At 40.4% G+C, this 12,246-nt stretch overlaps 1 protein-coding gene across 2 annotated transcripts in view; it reads left to right on the top strand.

The window, feature by feature from the left end:
• Positions 1 to 12,246, top strand: part of LAMA3 (laminin subunit alpha 3) — a 132,649-nt gene that overhangs the window by 113,350 nt on the left and 7,053 nt on the right. For both annotated transcript variants that reach the window (XM_083748164.1, XM_083748163.1), the window contains 10 exons: positions 82 to 215; positions 1,345 to 1,492; positions 2,842 to 2,961; positions 4,848 to 4,969; positions 5,858 to 5,978; positions 6,235 to 6,375; positions 6,483 to 6,613; positions 8,650 to 8,781; positions 9,954 to 10,098; positions 11,841 to 12,004. In XM_083748164.1, coding sequence (XP_083604290.1) covers positions 82 to 215; positions 1,345 to 1,492; positions 2,842 to 2,961; positions 4,848 to 4,969; positions 5,858 to 5,978; positions 6,235 to 6,375; positions 6,483 to 6,613; positions 8,650 to 8,781; positions 9,954 to 10,098; positions 11,841 to 12,004 — 1,358 coding nt within the window. The remainder of the gene's footprint in view (positions 1 to 81; positions 216 to 1,344; positions 1,493 to 2,841; positions 2,962 to 4,847; positions 4,970 to 5,857; positions 5,979 to 6,234; positions 6,376 to 6,482; positions 6,614 to 8,649; positions 8,782 to 9,953; positions 10,099 to 11,840; positions 12,005 to 12,246) is intronic.

Genomic DNA, 12,246 nt, shown 5'->3' with positions numbered 1-12,246 from the left:
GAAAAGCAGAATTCATCAATCTGAATAATTAATTAAAATTATGGTGCTGAATTTCACTGAAGACTGTTTTTACTTTTACAGCTTCCCAGTACACTAAATTACTCTCCTTATGAAGGCTGCATTGAACTGGATAGCTTGAATGAGAGAGTTATCAGCCTGTACAATTTCAAGAGGAGTTTTAATCTTGATACCAGTGAAGTACAACCATGCAGAAGGTAAAAGAAATAAAAAAATCCTACCACATGCCCTGTGCTGTATATTTGGAATTTTATAATACATAGAATCATAGAGTTGGAAGGGACCCTGAGAGTCATTTAGTTCAACCCCCAAGAATCCTGCCCACAGCCATCCCTGGGTGGGCTCGAACCACCAGCCTTCTGGTTATCAGCCAGGTGCACTGACACATTGCACCACAGAATAATCTATCACCAGTGTTCAAAACTCCCACTGTTCTAGGTGCATTTTGCGACAGGAAATTTCATTGGTGTGAGCAGTTTCTGAGCTCTGGGCTCAGTTCTGCGCCTAAGATTTCAGATTTAAAACTGCAGAGTGGAAGGAAGGAGGAGCTTTTTCTGCCTCCCCACTTTCAGCTACTCTCTGAAGACTGGACAAGTATTAAGAATATTAGGGGGTGAACAGGGGGAAAACTAGACCATATGAAAAATGAACATAGTATTTTAGCTGCAGTTCATTCATTTTCAGTATCGTATTCTTGTTACAAAAAAGGGCGCCTAAACCGTTGTTGTGCCCATAACCTAGGTTTAAGGTGCTATTTAGCTCCTAGCTTTCATATCTCAGTTTCTAACACTGCCACACTCACCTTATCCCAGTCAAAGTTTAGCAATTGTGGCTTCAAGAGATATCTTTTCTATCATATTGTAATGGCATCCACATGGAACAGAATTAGCAAAGGAAGCTGAACATGTGTTCAACAAGCCTTAACAATTAGGTGTGCTGAACTGCTCCAAGTCCTGTGCAGTTTTAAGAAGGCCATACAGACAACTCAGACATTCTTTCTGTAAAATCTTTTCCACTTAAACTAATGATTAAGCTGTCAGAGGATGAGAATGCTCATCTTGGGGAAGTAAGGCCATCTGTGTGGGCTTGCTGTGAGATCATGCAAGATAAATCCACTGTGTAGATTCTTCTTGTTTATGTCCCAACAGGAGAAAGCAGCCTTTTTAAAAATAATTGTGACAATTTTTTTTAAAAAAGCTTTAAAATACAACTTCCCCTTTTTATGATCTCAAACTGAAAAATACTAATTTTGTGAATGTTTGCTTAACATACTTCTTGAGATTCTGAACATGCAGTAGTTCTTACTTCCCCCGTTCTTTGTTACAGATATAAAGAACAGTCTTCCAAACTTTATTTTGAAGGGACAGGTTACGCCCATGTTGATGTAACTTCACCAACTAGCACTTTTCGACGATATGAACAAACCATTCAGACCACTACAGATGATGGAATTGTCTTTTTTGCAAGTAATCAGGTAATATTTCTGCTCATGCGGAGAAAGTGATTCATTCAAATAATATTTGCATAACAATTAAGCGTGAATGGATAAGAAAATTGAATTGTAGAACCTGAATGTAATTAGGAACAAATGTTTAAAAAGCATGTGCTTTACACATGTCTTGTAAAACACAGTGTTTCATATTGCTTGGTGGCAAAAATTGATGAGTAACTTCAATGATTATTGAGAAATCTGAGTTAACTAATTCTTCAGGCCAGGGCATAAACTTAATCAATTGAAAGAAGACTATTCTTGACCCATTTAAAGCTTTGTATTATTCCAGTAAGGAATTCTGATGCCAGCAGGCACCATAGAAACATATGGCAGAAGTGGAAAGAACAGTTATGCCCAATTACTTTGCCCACAGTCAAAAGACTTGAAGAAGTGAGGTTAGCAGGTGAAATGTTTTGAATGAAAGATTAGGAGAAATTGCTGTAACAACCCCCAACCTAAATATTCAGACTGTGATTTACTGTGTTCACTGCTTTCTGTTGTCTTCATATAAAAAAACGCTATATGCATTTTATAAATAAATAGAATTGAGGCAAAAGTTTTACGTGTGTCAGATCAAAGGAAATACTGCTTGAGTAAAAAAAATGTAGATGTGAATCAACTGAAAGGATGAATTATTCCTCAGGGAATAGTGATAAAATTTTCTTTCAGAGTTGCCTTTCTGCTTTCTCTAACGTAGGCCACTTACATAATAGTAGGACAGAACTGCAGTAAGCAGAACAAAGTCCTCAAAGGAATGACTGTGTTTTCTTGGGCTTTTTAGTGGTGCAACATATGAGCTCCTAACCTAGAAATATATAATAAGGCTGTGGAACCTGCCATGGCAATCATACCAGCTCTGGCCAATCCAGAAACACTATGCTGCCTGCCAATTGTAAGGCGGACGTTGCAGATTCCTGTTCTGTTCTGCATAAAGACATCTCTGAGGCCTGAACACACAATAATGGGGACCCAGAATCCTGAGGTTCCGAGTGCAGGCCTGAGTCCTTGAAACTAAGGTTACTTAGATGCCTAAAGAACCAAGCAGGCAGCCTGATTCAGAGAGCAGAAATGTGCAGTAGTTGGATCTAATATGGCTTTGATCACTGAAAAGAAGAGAGCAAGTAGAGGATGGCGAGTTATGGATTTCTGAAACGTGGCTCAGATTCAAATTCATCTGTACATTCAGCCACTAGAACTGGAAATGCACATTTTCTTTAAAACGTTGAGGCTGAAATTTTCAGGATTACTGCACAGAGTACTGCTAATTATGCCTAATTCAAATAAATGACTCTTTATAATATATTACACGACATATTATGTCTTAATTGCAGGACAAGTTCATTTGTTTGAGGATTGAAAAGGGCCAGCTGGTACTCAGGTATAAAGTTGATTCACAGCCTCCGAAAGAAGCAAAGAGCCAAGTGGTCATAAACAACGGAATGGATCAAATAGTAAGGTTTTTGTTTTTTTTTTAATGTAAAATAAATGAATATCCGACAATGTAATCACTTATGAATGATGTTATAAATTATGTGAATTCACACCATTTATAAAAGTTAACATTTCTGCTTAACATCTTTTAGATGTTATGTCTTTTTTTCCTTCAAAGAACTTAGTTTTCTCACTTTTACTAGTTATTTAACTACCCAGTGGAACAACAGATAGATTAGCTTCTGAAGCATTATTTGTTTTAAAAACAAGTTGTGATAATATGAAATATATATATATATATATATATTTGCTTTCGTAGATTTTCACGGGTACAGGAATGCAGGTTTTGGTGTCCTCGGGTGTCTTCCCGTGTAAAAGTTGGGGTGTCTAGGCGACGTTTCGACGAGGTCTCACTCGTCATCTTCAGGCTGGTGCTTTCGGCTTCTTGTTACTGGAACAGAGCGGGATCTCAATGTTTGAGTTCCTATAAATACTGTAGAGGGGGTGTGGTGTCTAGCCTCCAATGTTCTGGGCAGAGAGGAAGTTCCCAGGCTAGTGTGCCTTTTCTTCTTTTGTTCCTTAATTACTTGAGAGATACCTTGAGTGATTTCTTGAGTGATATCCTGAGTACCACTTAGGTGGGTCATTAGGTGTGGATTAGTTGCTAAAGTCTTTGTGTCTTGACCTCTTGAACTTTGTGAAGAGTTTTCCTGAGAAGATGGCTGTATTGCACTTAGTTGTGCTTTGGCTTGGCTTCGTGTATAGGGGCGAGCTGTGGTTTTGTGGCTTGTGTCAGCCAGATCTGTGTAGGGATTGCAGGGGGGTGCAGCATCCGGAGGTGCCACCATGGATTGGCTACTGGATGGTGTCAGTAATTCATCTGTGGAGAGGGTCTGGGTTTGGGTCTGGTGTGGTTGATTGGTGTTGGCGTTCTGTGTGCCTCTGGATCTGGTGTCAGTTTTTGTGGGGAGGGCTAATTTCCTCTCTTTTCCAACACATGAAAGAAACAGGACACGAAATTAATTTTGCAGATTCCAAATTGCTCTTTAACACGGAACATCACCACAAGAGAATAATCATGGAAGCCATCGAGATAGAGAAACACCCTCACAACATGAACAAGCGTGACGACACATCCCGCTTGCCAGACATCTGGAAATTAGCCCTCCCCACAAAAACTGACACCAGATCCAGAGGCACACAGAACGCCAACACCAATCAACCACACCAGACCCAAACCCAGACCCTCTCCACAGATGAATTACTGACACCATCCAGTAGCCAATCCATGGTGGCACCTCCGGATGCTGCACCCCCCTGCAATCCCTACACAGATCTGGCTGACACAAGCCACAAAACCACAGCTCGCCCCTATACACGAAGCCAAGCCAAAGCACAACTAAGTGCAATACAGCCATCTTCTCAGGAAAACTCTTCACAAAGTTCAAGAGGTCAAGACACAAAGACTTTAGCAACTAATCCACACCTAATGACCCACCTAAGTGGTACTCAGGATATCACTCAAGAAATCACTCAAGGTATCTCTCAAGTAATTAAGGAACAAAAGAAGAAAAGGCACACTAGCCTGGGAACTTCCTCTCTGCCCAGAACATTGGAGGCTAGACACCACACCCCCTCTACAGTATTTATAGGAACTCAAACATTGAGATCCCGCTCTGTTCCAGTAACAAGAAGCCGAAAGCACCAGCCTGAAGATGACGAGTGAGACCTCGTCGAAACGTCGCCTAGACACCCCAACTTTTACACGGGAAGACACCCGAGGACACCAAAACCTGCATATATATATATATATATATATATATATATATATATATATATATTTCATATTATCACAACTTGTTTCTTTGTAGGCTGGTTTAAAATCTGATTGTTTTATTCATTTCAGGTTCTTTTACTCATTGGTCCACAAATAGTTGCTTTTGGCAGGCCTAGAGAACAAGTTAACATAAGTATGTTTCCGTTCAATTCATATTACCTCGGTGGAATCCCAGCCTCTGTAAGAGAACGGTGAGTTACACTACAGATTACTCCTTAAGATTGTTGTGTTGTTTTATGGATGGAAGTCAGGCCTGCACAACTTGGGGTCCACTGAGCTGAATCATAGAATCATAGACTCATAGAATCATAGAGCTGGAAGAGACCACAAGGGCCATCGAGTCCAACCCCCTGCCAAGCAGGAAACACCATCAGAGCACTCCTGACATATGGTTGTCAAGCCTCTGCTTAAAGACCTCCAAAGAAGGAGACTCCACCACACTCCTTGGCAGCAAATTCCACTGTCGAACAGCTCTTACTGAATTATGTGACCTTCCAGGTGTTGTGGTATGACGGGGTGCTGACGGGTATGACGGGGGTTTCTCCTGTGTTTAATGTCTAGTGTGAGCATTGTCAAATCATCTTGAACACTACAAATACTTGGCAGCTGGGCTGTATTCAGCTTGGTAGGTTTCATTTGTGCAGGCATGATTAACACAAAGCGGAGCATTTCACTGAAAGACCTAGATGGTCCTTTCCCAGGTCTGGGTTGAACTGTAAGGCCTTAGTTTGTACCTCCAGTTACAGTTCACAAACACAAAAGCTTACTACGTAGATACAAAAATATTCTTCACATAAGTTTAATGCCGGTTTGCACTTGTCATTCTGCCATTGTAATACTGCTCTCATGTGTATAGTGGGGGTCAGTGAATAGAGTGGCAGATTTGAGAGTGGGGTACCCTTTTCTAACCAAGATATTTAATTAGTGACCTAGGGCAAATCACAATCTCTTAGCAGCACTTACTGAATTACTCTGGAGATAAGAAGTGGAAAGCAGTTTGTACATGAAATGAGACATTTGGAATCAATAATGGCAAATTTAAAGGCTATGTGGTATTTTTTCTTTCTTTGCGGAAACAGCTTTAATATATCGACGCCTCCATTTCGTGGGTGCATGAAGAATGTAAAAACTTCTTTTGAGTCTTCCCCTACCATCTCTGAGATGCTTGGTGTCAGCAAAAATTGTCCCGAAGACTGGAAGGTAATTTGCCAATTACAACTTCCTTAGGTACTGGATACTAATCATGATCATGATGGCATTTCATTCATATAATGCATTTAAGACAAAAAAAAACCTTTCCACACCTTTCCAAAATAAGATCTGTGAGTCCCACTTTCCCATGGAGCCCATAATGTGAGATCTGTTAATTCCACTTGATATATTAGACAGAAGCAAGGAAAGTAGGAATGACTCTTCTGAAAAAGGAAACCTATTCATTATCCATTTGTATTTTTAGCTTGTGAGAGCTGCGACTTTTTCTAAGAATGGAGTACTTGATTTGAGTGATGATGGTTTTCCATTTCCTAACGACTTCCAAATTGGATTTGGCTTTCACACTTTGGCCCTTGATGGAACATTGCTATATTACAATTTACGGGTATGAGAGATATATCTTCTTTTGTTCTCCTATTCAAAGATAATCATTTTCCCTTTTTTGCCAAAGCTAAAACCTCAAAAATTAAATTTTGGTTTGTTTGTTTTTAGCCTGATGTGCTTACTGTGCTCCTGAGAAATGGCTTTGTCATCGTAAAGTTAGCTGATGAAGAAGGTCAGTCTAGCAAGAGATATGAAGATGGCTCAATGCATTATGTAACAGTGATGAAAGAGGGTGACACGTAAGTCCAACACTTTATGGGACAGAGTGAATGCTATGCTAGAGAAAAAATATGGGGCTGTATTGCTTGACTTGACATTTGATTACAGTGGTACCTCGGGTTAAGTACTTAATTCTTTCCAGAGGTCCATACTTAACCTGAAACTGTTCTTAACCTGAAGCACCACTTTAGCTAATGGGGCCTCCTGCTGCTGCTGCGCCGCTGGAGCACGATTTCTGTTCTCATCCTGAAGCAAAGTTCTTAACCTGAAGCACTATTTCTGGGTTAGCGGAGTCTGTAACCTGAAGCGTATGTAACCTGAAGCATATGTAACCCGAGGTACCACTGTATATAATATCTAGAAAGTTAAAACTGCATTAGGATTAATGCCAGCAGTTGATGTGGAACCTCAGAATAAACAGGAGACTTTTTTTGTATTTTCAAAGTCTTCACAGTTCCATTCTTGAATATTAGAGCATTTTCTGTGACAAAATGTAGACCCAGTTTATTTTTGTGTGTTCTGTATGTGCTTATCTCTGTGCTTGGTACGCCAGTTTCACAACCCACTCCTCTTCCATAGGGCATGATCAAGAGCTCTGCAGCTCTGCATATAAGAGTAGAAAGGCTTTCCATACTCTTCTGTGAGACTTCACTGGCATTTCCCATTGTGTGCACTATGCGCTTCCCTCTCAGAGAAAAGAATGAAGCAAATATTGTGCACACAGAGTCTGCAAGCAGATCACAACTAGCATGTATAAATTGATCTCTTAGCTTTCGCAGGTTATGCTAAATACACAGATGCTGCTAACCTTTTGCCTCCACATCTTCTTTGTATGGACTTGTTCAAATATCTTCTTTTCATATCTGTTTTGATCTTTGCTAGCAACCTAGGATTCATGGCATTTTTATTTTTGTTTTTACATAAATGGGGAAATTCTGTAATGTTGCTGCAATTGTGAAGCCTGCACCCATTGTTAATTTGTGTTGGCTTGGTGGAGCAGAAGCTTCTATGATTAGATTCTGATGATGTGCATCTCATGTGACGATCATCACCGTGGTTAACCTGGTTAGTTGAACGTTCAGTCGTGGTTTGGCCATCACAAATATTGGCTTCTTATTCCATGAATACCAGCTTCTGGGAGGTAACCTGGCAGGAAATAACCCTACCCCATGACAACCAACTAGCTGCTTGAATTCTGTCTCTGTGGAGAGCACTGCAGCAACAATCCAATTCATCAGCAATAATGTGTCAAATGTAATGGTTTGATTTCTAAGATAATGCCTATATGGAGTTTTAGAATCTGTATTGGATGCTCTCATTTAGTCACATGGGTATACATAGACTGCATGGGCCCTTTGGCTAGCCACAGAAAATGTTAGACTGTTAATGAGTGTAGGTTTTGTGCTGCAGTGTGAAAACAAAGAGCAAAAGAGGCACCAACATGGCTACATACTTCTGCATAAGTTGTGTGGAATCTGATTCTACTCTGCTTAATCACGGTCCCATGCAGAAAAGGGGAAACCCTACTGCAGTCAGTCCAAATTTAATAAATACACGATTAATAAATAAATAGACACTGGTGATTATATGCAACCCTTTTCCATCCAAGTTGTAACAGGAGAACAAGGCTGTGCTTGAAGTCATAATTTACTAGCTCAGGGTATCATCTTTTGTGAATTCTAGATTAGTGTCCATTAGAAGCTGGACCTTTTGGGTAGCTGTCTCAGTATTATAGAATGTCCTCCTTCTGGGGGCTCTCACTTGCCTATTTTTTGAGGCCGGCAAAAAAAAATTGTTCTAGGCTTTTGAAAATGAGTTAACTAAGAATGGAATGCTACAGGGGTGTGTGGGTGTGTGGGTGTGTATACTGATCTGATTGGTTGGTTTTCTTTTCTTTTTAAAAAATGTACTAGTAGTGCTTTATGCTGTAAACAGCTTTGTGAACAACTGTTAAAACGTACTGTACGAATGTTAAGTGGCTGATTAAATAAATGTTGAGATGACTTAATAGTTTTGCTCCAAAATTTCACTCTAGATTGTGTTTTTCTTGTTCCAGGCTTAAGATGCTAGTTGATGATGTGCCTGAGTCAACAATAGTTGGAACCCTTGGAAGGAAAACAATGAGTCGGCCAATAGAGTTGGGTGGGAATGATTTTGAAGGATGCATTTCCAATGTCTTTATACAAAGGTAAACATATTGCCCAAGAGCACAGACTGTTCCAATCCATTAATATGGTACTTTCTGCTCCTCACAAAACCAGTGTTTACAATGAGCACACACAACAGAATCGGAATACACAGCACGATGCCTTTGGGCATATACTGAAAAAGTAGCATCTGTATGCCTGAAAGTGAAACCAGAATATTGGCAAGTAGTACCTGAAAAAGACAATGCTGTATTGTGCAGGGTCTGGATCACCCTTCCTCTGTGTTGACTGTTCTGCTGGCATTTGCCATACTGCTTAGCTCGTAGACTATCAGGAAATTGGTGCAGATTAGGCACACTGCAGTTTTCCAGTACAGCTTGCACTGCATCAGTTTATCAGAACCCACCCAAAATGTGCAGAGGTACAGTTGTTATACTTTTACACTTTCATAACTGTTTTGGTGTTGCTGAGTCCCAGAGGCAGCACCAGAAAAATATTTTGGGGGTTGCAAACAGGAGGGGCAAAGTATATTTCTAGGTGAGCAACTTGCTCTCTGAAAGAAAAATAACAGTATGTGTTAAGGACAGGGGTCCAGCAATGAAGAGGAGGGCAAATTCCTCATTTAGAGGGGCGCTTGCCCCTCTTCCTCTGGTACCACCCATACTGAGCTTACCTGCTCATTTCTCTCAACTCAGGCTGCAATCTTTTATCCCCTGTAGACTTTAGCCCATGTAACCTATCCAGTGCATCAGCTACTTTCTAACATAAATATTAGAGAACCTTTTGTTAAATCAGATTCCAGGTGGGAGTCCCTGTGAGAGAAAGTAATATTTTTGCACATCGCCCCTTAACAGAATAAGTATTATTGATAGGGCAAGGCAGAACATTCATCAATTCAACTAAGATTTACAAATTTATAGATGTTATTCCCTATATTGTGGGTGCTTATTCTCAGCACAGCTGCATTCAGAACACCTTTCCCAAATATGCATTCATTTTTCACTAATAAAGTAGTGCCAATAAAAATACCACCTCCAAATGTTTCACCTCATATACAAAACACAGCAGAGGCAAAGCAGTTAGAGAGAAAACTAGGCTAAATTGATTTATTTGTACTGTCTTCCTAGAAAAAAGAATTTCTCCTAAGTATTTTACAAGCCTATCAGCTGGCTCCACTATGTGAAATATGTGCCTTCTCTTACATTTATTCCAGATCAGATCGGCTTCCTCAAGTTCAAAACCTAACAGATAACACTAAGAAGATTGATGTATCCTTAGGATCCTGTATGATAAAGAAACAACCCAAGCTGATGCTGCTGAAAGACCTGGATGATGTGGACCATCCAAGGTTTTTAAAGGTTGGGAGTTCAGCGTTCTGTAAAGAAAAGGAAAATAAAATAAAATACAAGTTTATGCAACAAGAAAACATAACTTCTGATTGTTGTGTTGTTTAATTACAGAACTATGTCTAGTTCTCTAGAAATAGAAATCAGGATTCCAAAATGCTTAGGAGCCTCCATGAGTACAGGAGGCGTCCTTGTTGCGAACAGTTACCCTTAAACACACAGAGGGCAATGGGGATGGGAGGTGAGCTTGTGCACCTCTCCTCTCCTTGCTTGTGCATTTAAGCCTTATAACGAAAGCCTGAATAGGGCAAGTGGTGATAGCAGAAGCATAATAAAAGAGAGCTCTGACTGAGAACAAACTCTGGGAAATGAGTTGGGTAAAGGAAGAAACCTATTTGGATACATTCAGTGATCATAGTCAACAAATAAGCCAGGTGTAATTTTTTTGCTAATGTGCTTGAATTAGTATATACAGTACATGCTTTGAAAGAATAACAGTTGGTAATTACCATGGAAAGAACATACAGTTAGCTCACATCTTACGTGAGGGCTATTGTGCTTATGAGCAAAATTGCATAAAAGCAGAACAAGCTCTAGAAAACGGGGGGTGCATTGCTGCATTTACCAGTGAGGTGTGAATGCAGCAAATGTAGTCTTCCTCCTCTGCTTCGTTGCTGGATGCTGCTTCATGGGATGATAAGGGGAAAAGTGATAGCCAGAAGAAGTACCGTATTTTTTGCTCCATAAGACGCACCTAGTTTTTAGAGGAGGAAAGGGGGAAAGGCCCGGTTTTGGGGGGATCAGCTCAGTTGTGCAGCTTCTTTTGCAAAGGGGAAAAGCCCTGTTTTTTTGAGGATCAGCTCAAAGTTGTTGAGCTTACTTTGCAAAGCAGAAAAATCCTGTTTTTATGGGGTTCACCTCACAGTTCCGCAGCTTCTTTAGGAAAGGAAAGGGAGCAGTTTCTACAGTTTCCAGACAGATAATCTAATCAGCCAGTCACATGTCGCTGGGGAAACAAACAGCCTCCATCTGCAGAACATTCAACAATAGAGGCCTGGGCAAGGGGGCGGGGCCATAAAGAGAGCCAGCGATCGACCACACATTCGCTCCATAAGATGCACAGACATTTCCCTTTACTTTTTAGGAGGAAAAAAGTGTGTCTTATGGAGCGAAAAATATGGTGCTTGGCTATAGTTCAGATCCAGAGGTGGGTTGCATGGGCTCATTTGGTGCTAGTGTTGCTTCCTTCATCAGGAGCATGGTGATTGGCAACTGCTACTCTCGTCTTTTGAGCTCATCATGGATTCCATTTTCTATAGATTCCAGTTCCCATCAGCTCCTTCTAGCATGACAAATGGTAAAGGATGACAGGAATTGTGGTTCCCCATCCCTACTATAAAGGGAGTCACTTTGGAGTAAACATACATAGATTGCCAATCAGAAGAGGATGGATAATTTAATCAAGAACACCACACTGAGAGCGGAGAGGAATAGCATTTACTTTTGAAAACCTTGAAAACCTCAAGTTGTGACTCAATGATTTTTGAAACATAGTTCTAAAAATATCCTCAGATCTATGACAGATACCAGAGAGAAAAACAAGATGTCAATTTTCAGACACGACAAATGAGTGAATACACTCAATGATCTCAAGGAAATGCATAACCCTGTAAAATTATTAACCCCCAACCTTGTATTAGGTTACTGTATTCTTAAGAGGTGCCAGTACTAAATATTTACATTTTCTTTTCCAGAGGAAAAAAACCATTGCCTATTTGACAGATGGAAGTATGCAGCAAAACAACAAGGGCTGTCCTTTACATGCTCAGTTAAATTTTGTCACTGGAGCATATCATTTTGGCAATACTCCTGACACTCATTTGTTGTTTACAACATCTCAAGCATCATCAAGAGACAGGTAATGGGATTTGTTGTTGTTGTTCTCAACATTTTCAAAGCATCTAGAATTCCATGGAATATTTTCAGGCTGAGACCTAGCTGTTGTCTGGCAAAGTAGACGAGGGCTGGGTCAAAGGCAGCAGACAAACAGGCTGGAGTTCAGACACTGGATCAGACAAACAAGGGCCAGAGAAACAATTGGAAGGCAGGCTGGTGGCTAGGCACCAGGTTGCTGGCGGGAGGAATGTAGTCAAAGACAGA

This window comes from Podarcis gaigeae (assembly GCF_964106915.1).
Source record: "Podarcis gaigeae genome assembly, chromosome: 7".
Classification (NCBI taxonomy): domain Eukaryota; kingdom Metazoa; phylum Chordata; class Lepidosauria; order Squamata; family Lacertidae; genus Podarcis; species Podarcis gaigeae.
Note: the sequence above shows the minus strand (reverse complement) of the source record. Positions and strands in the feature narration are given on the sequence as shown.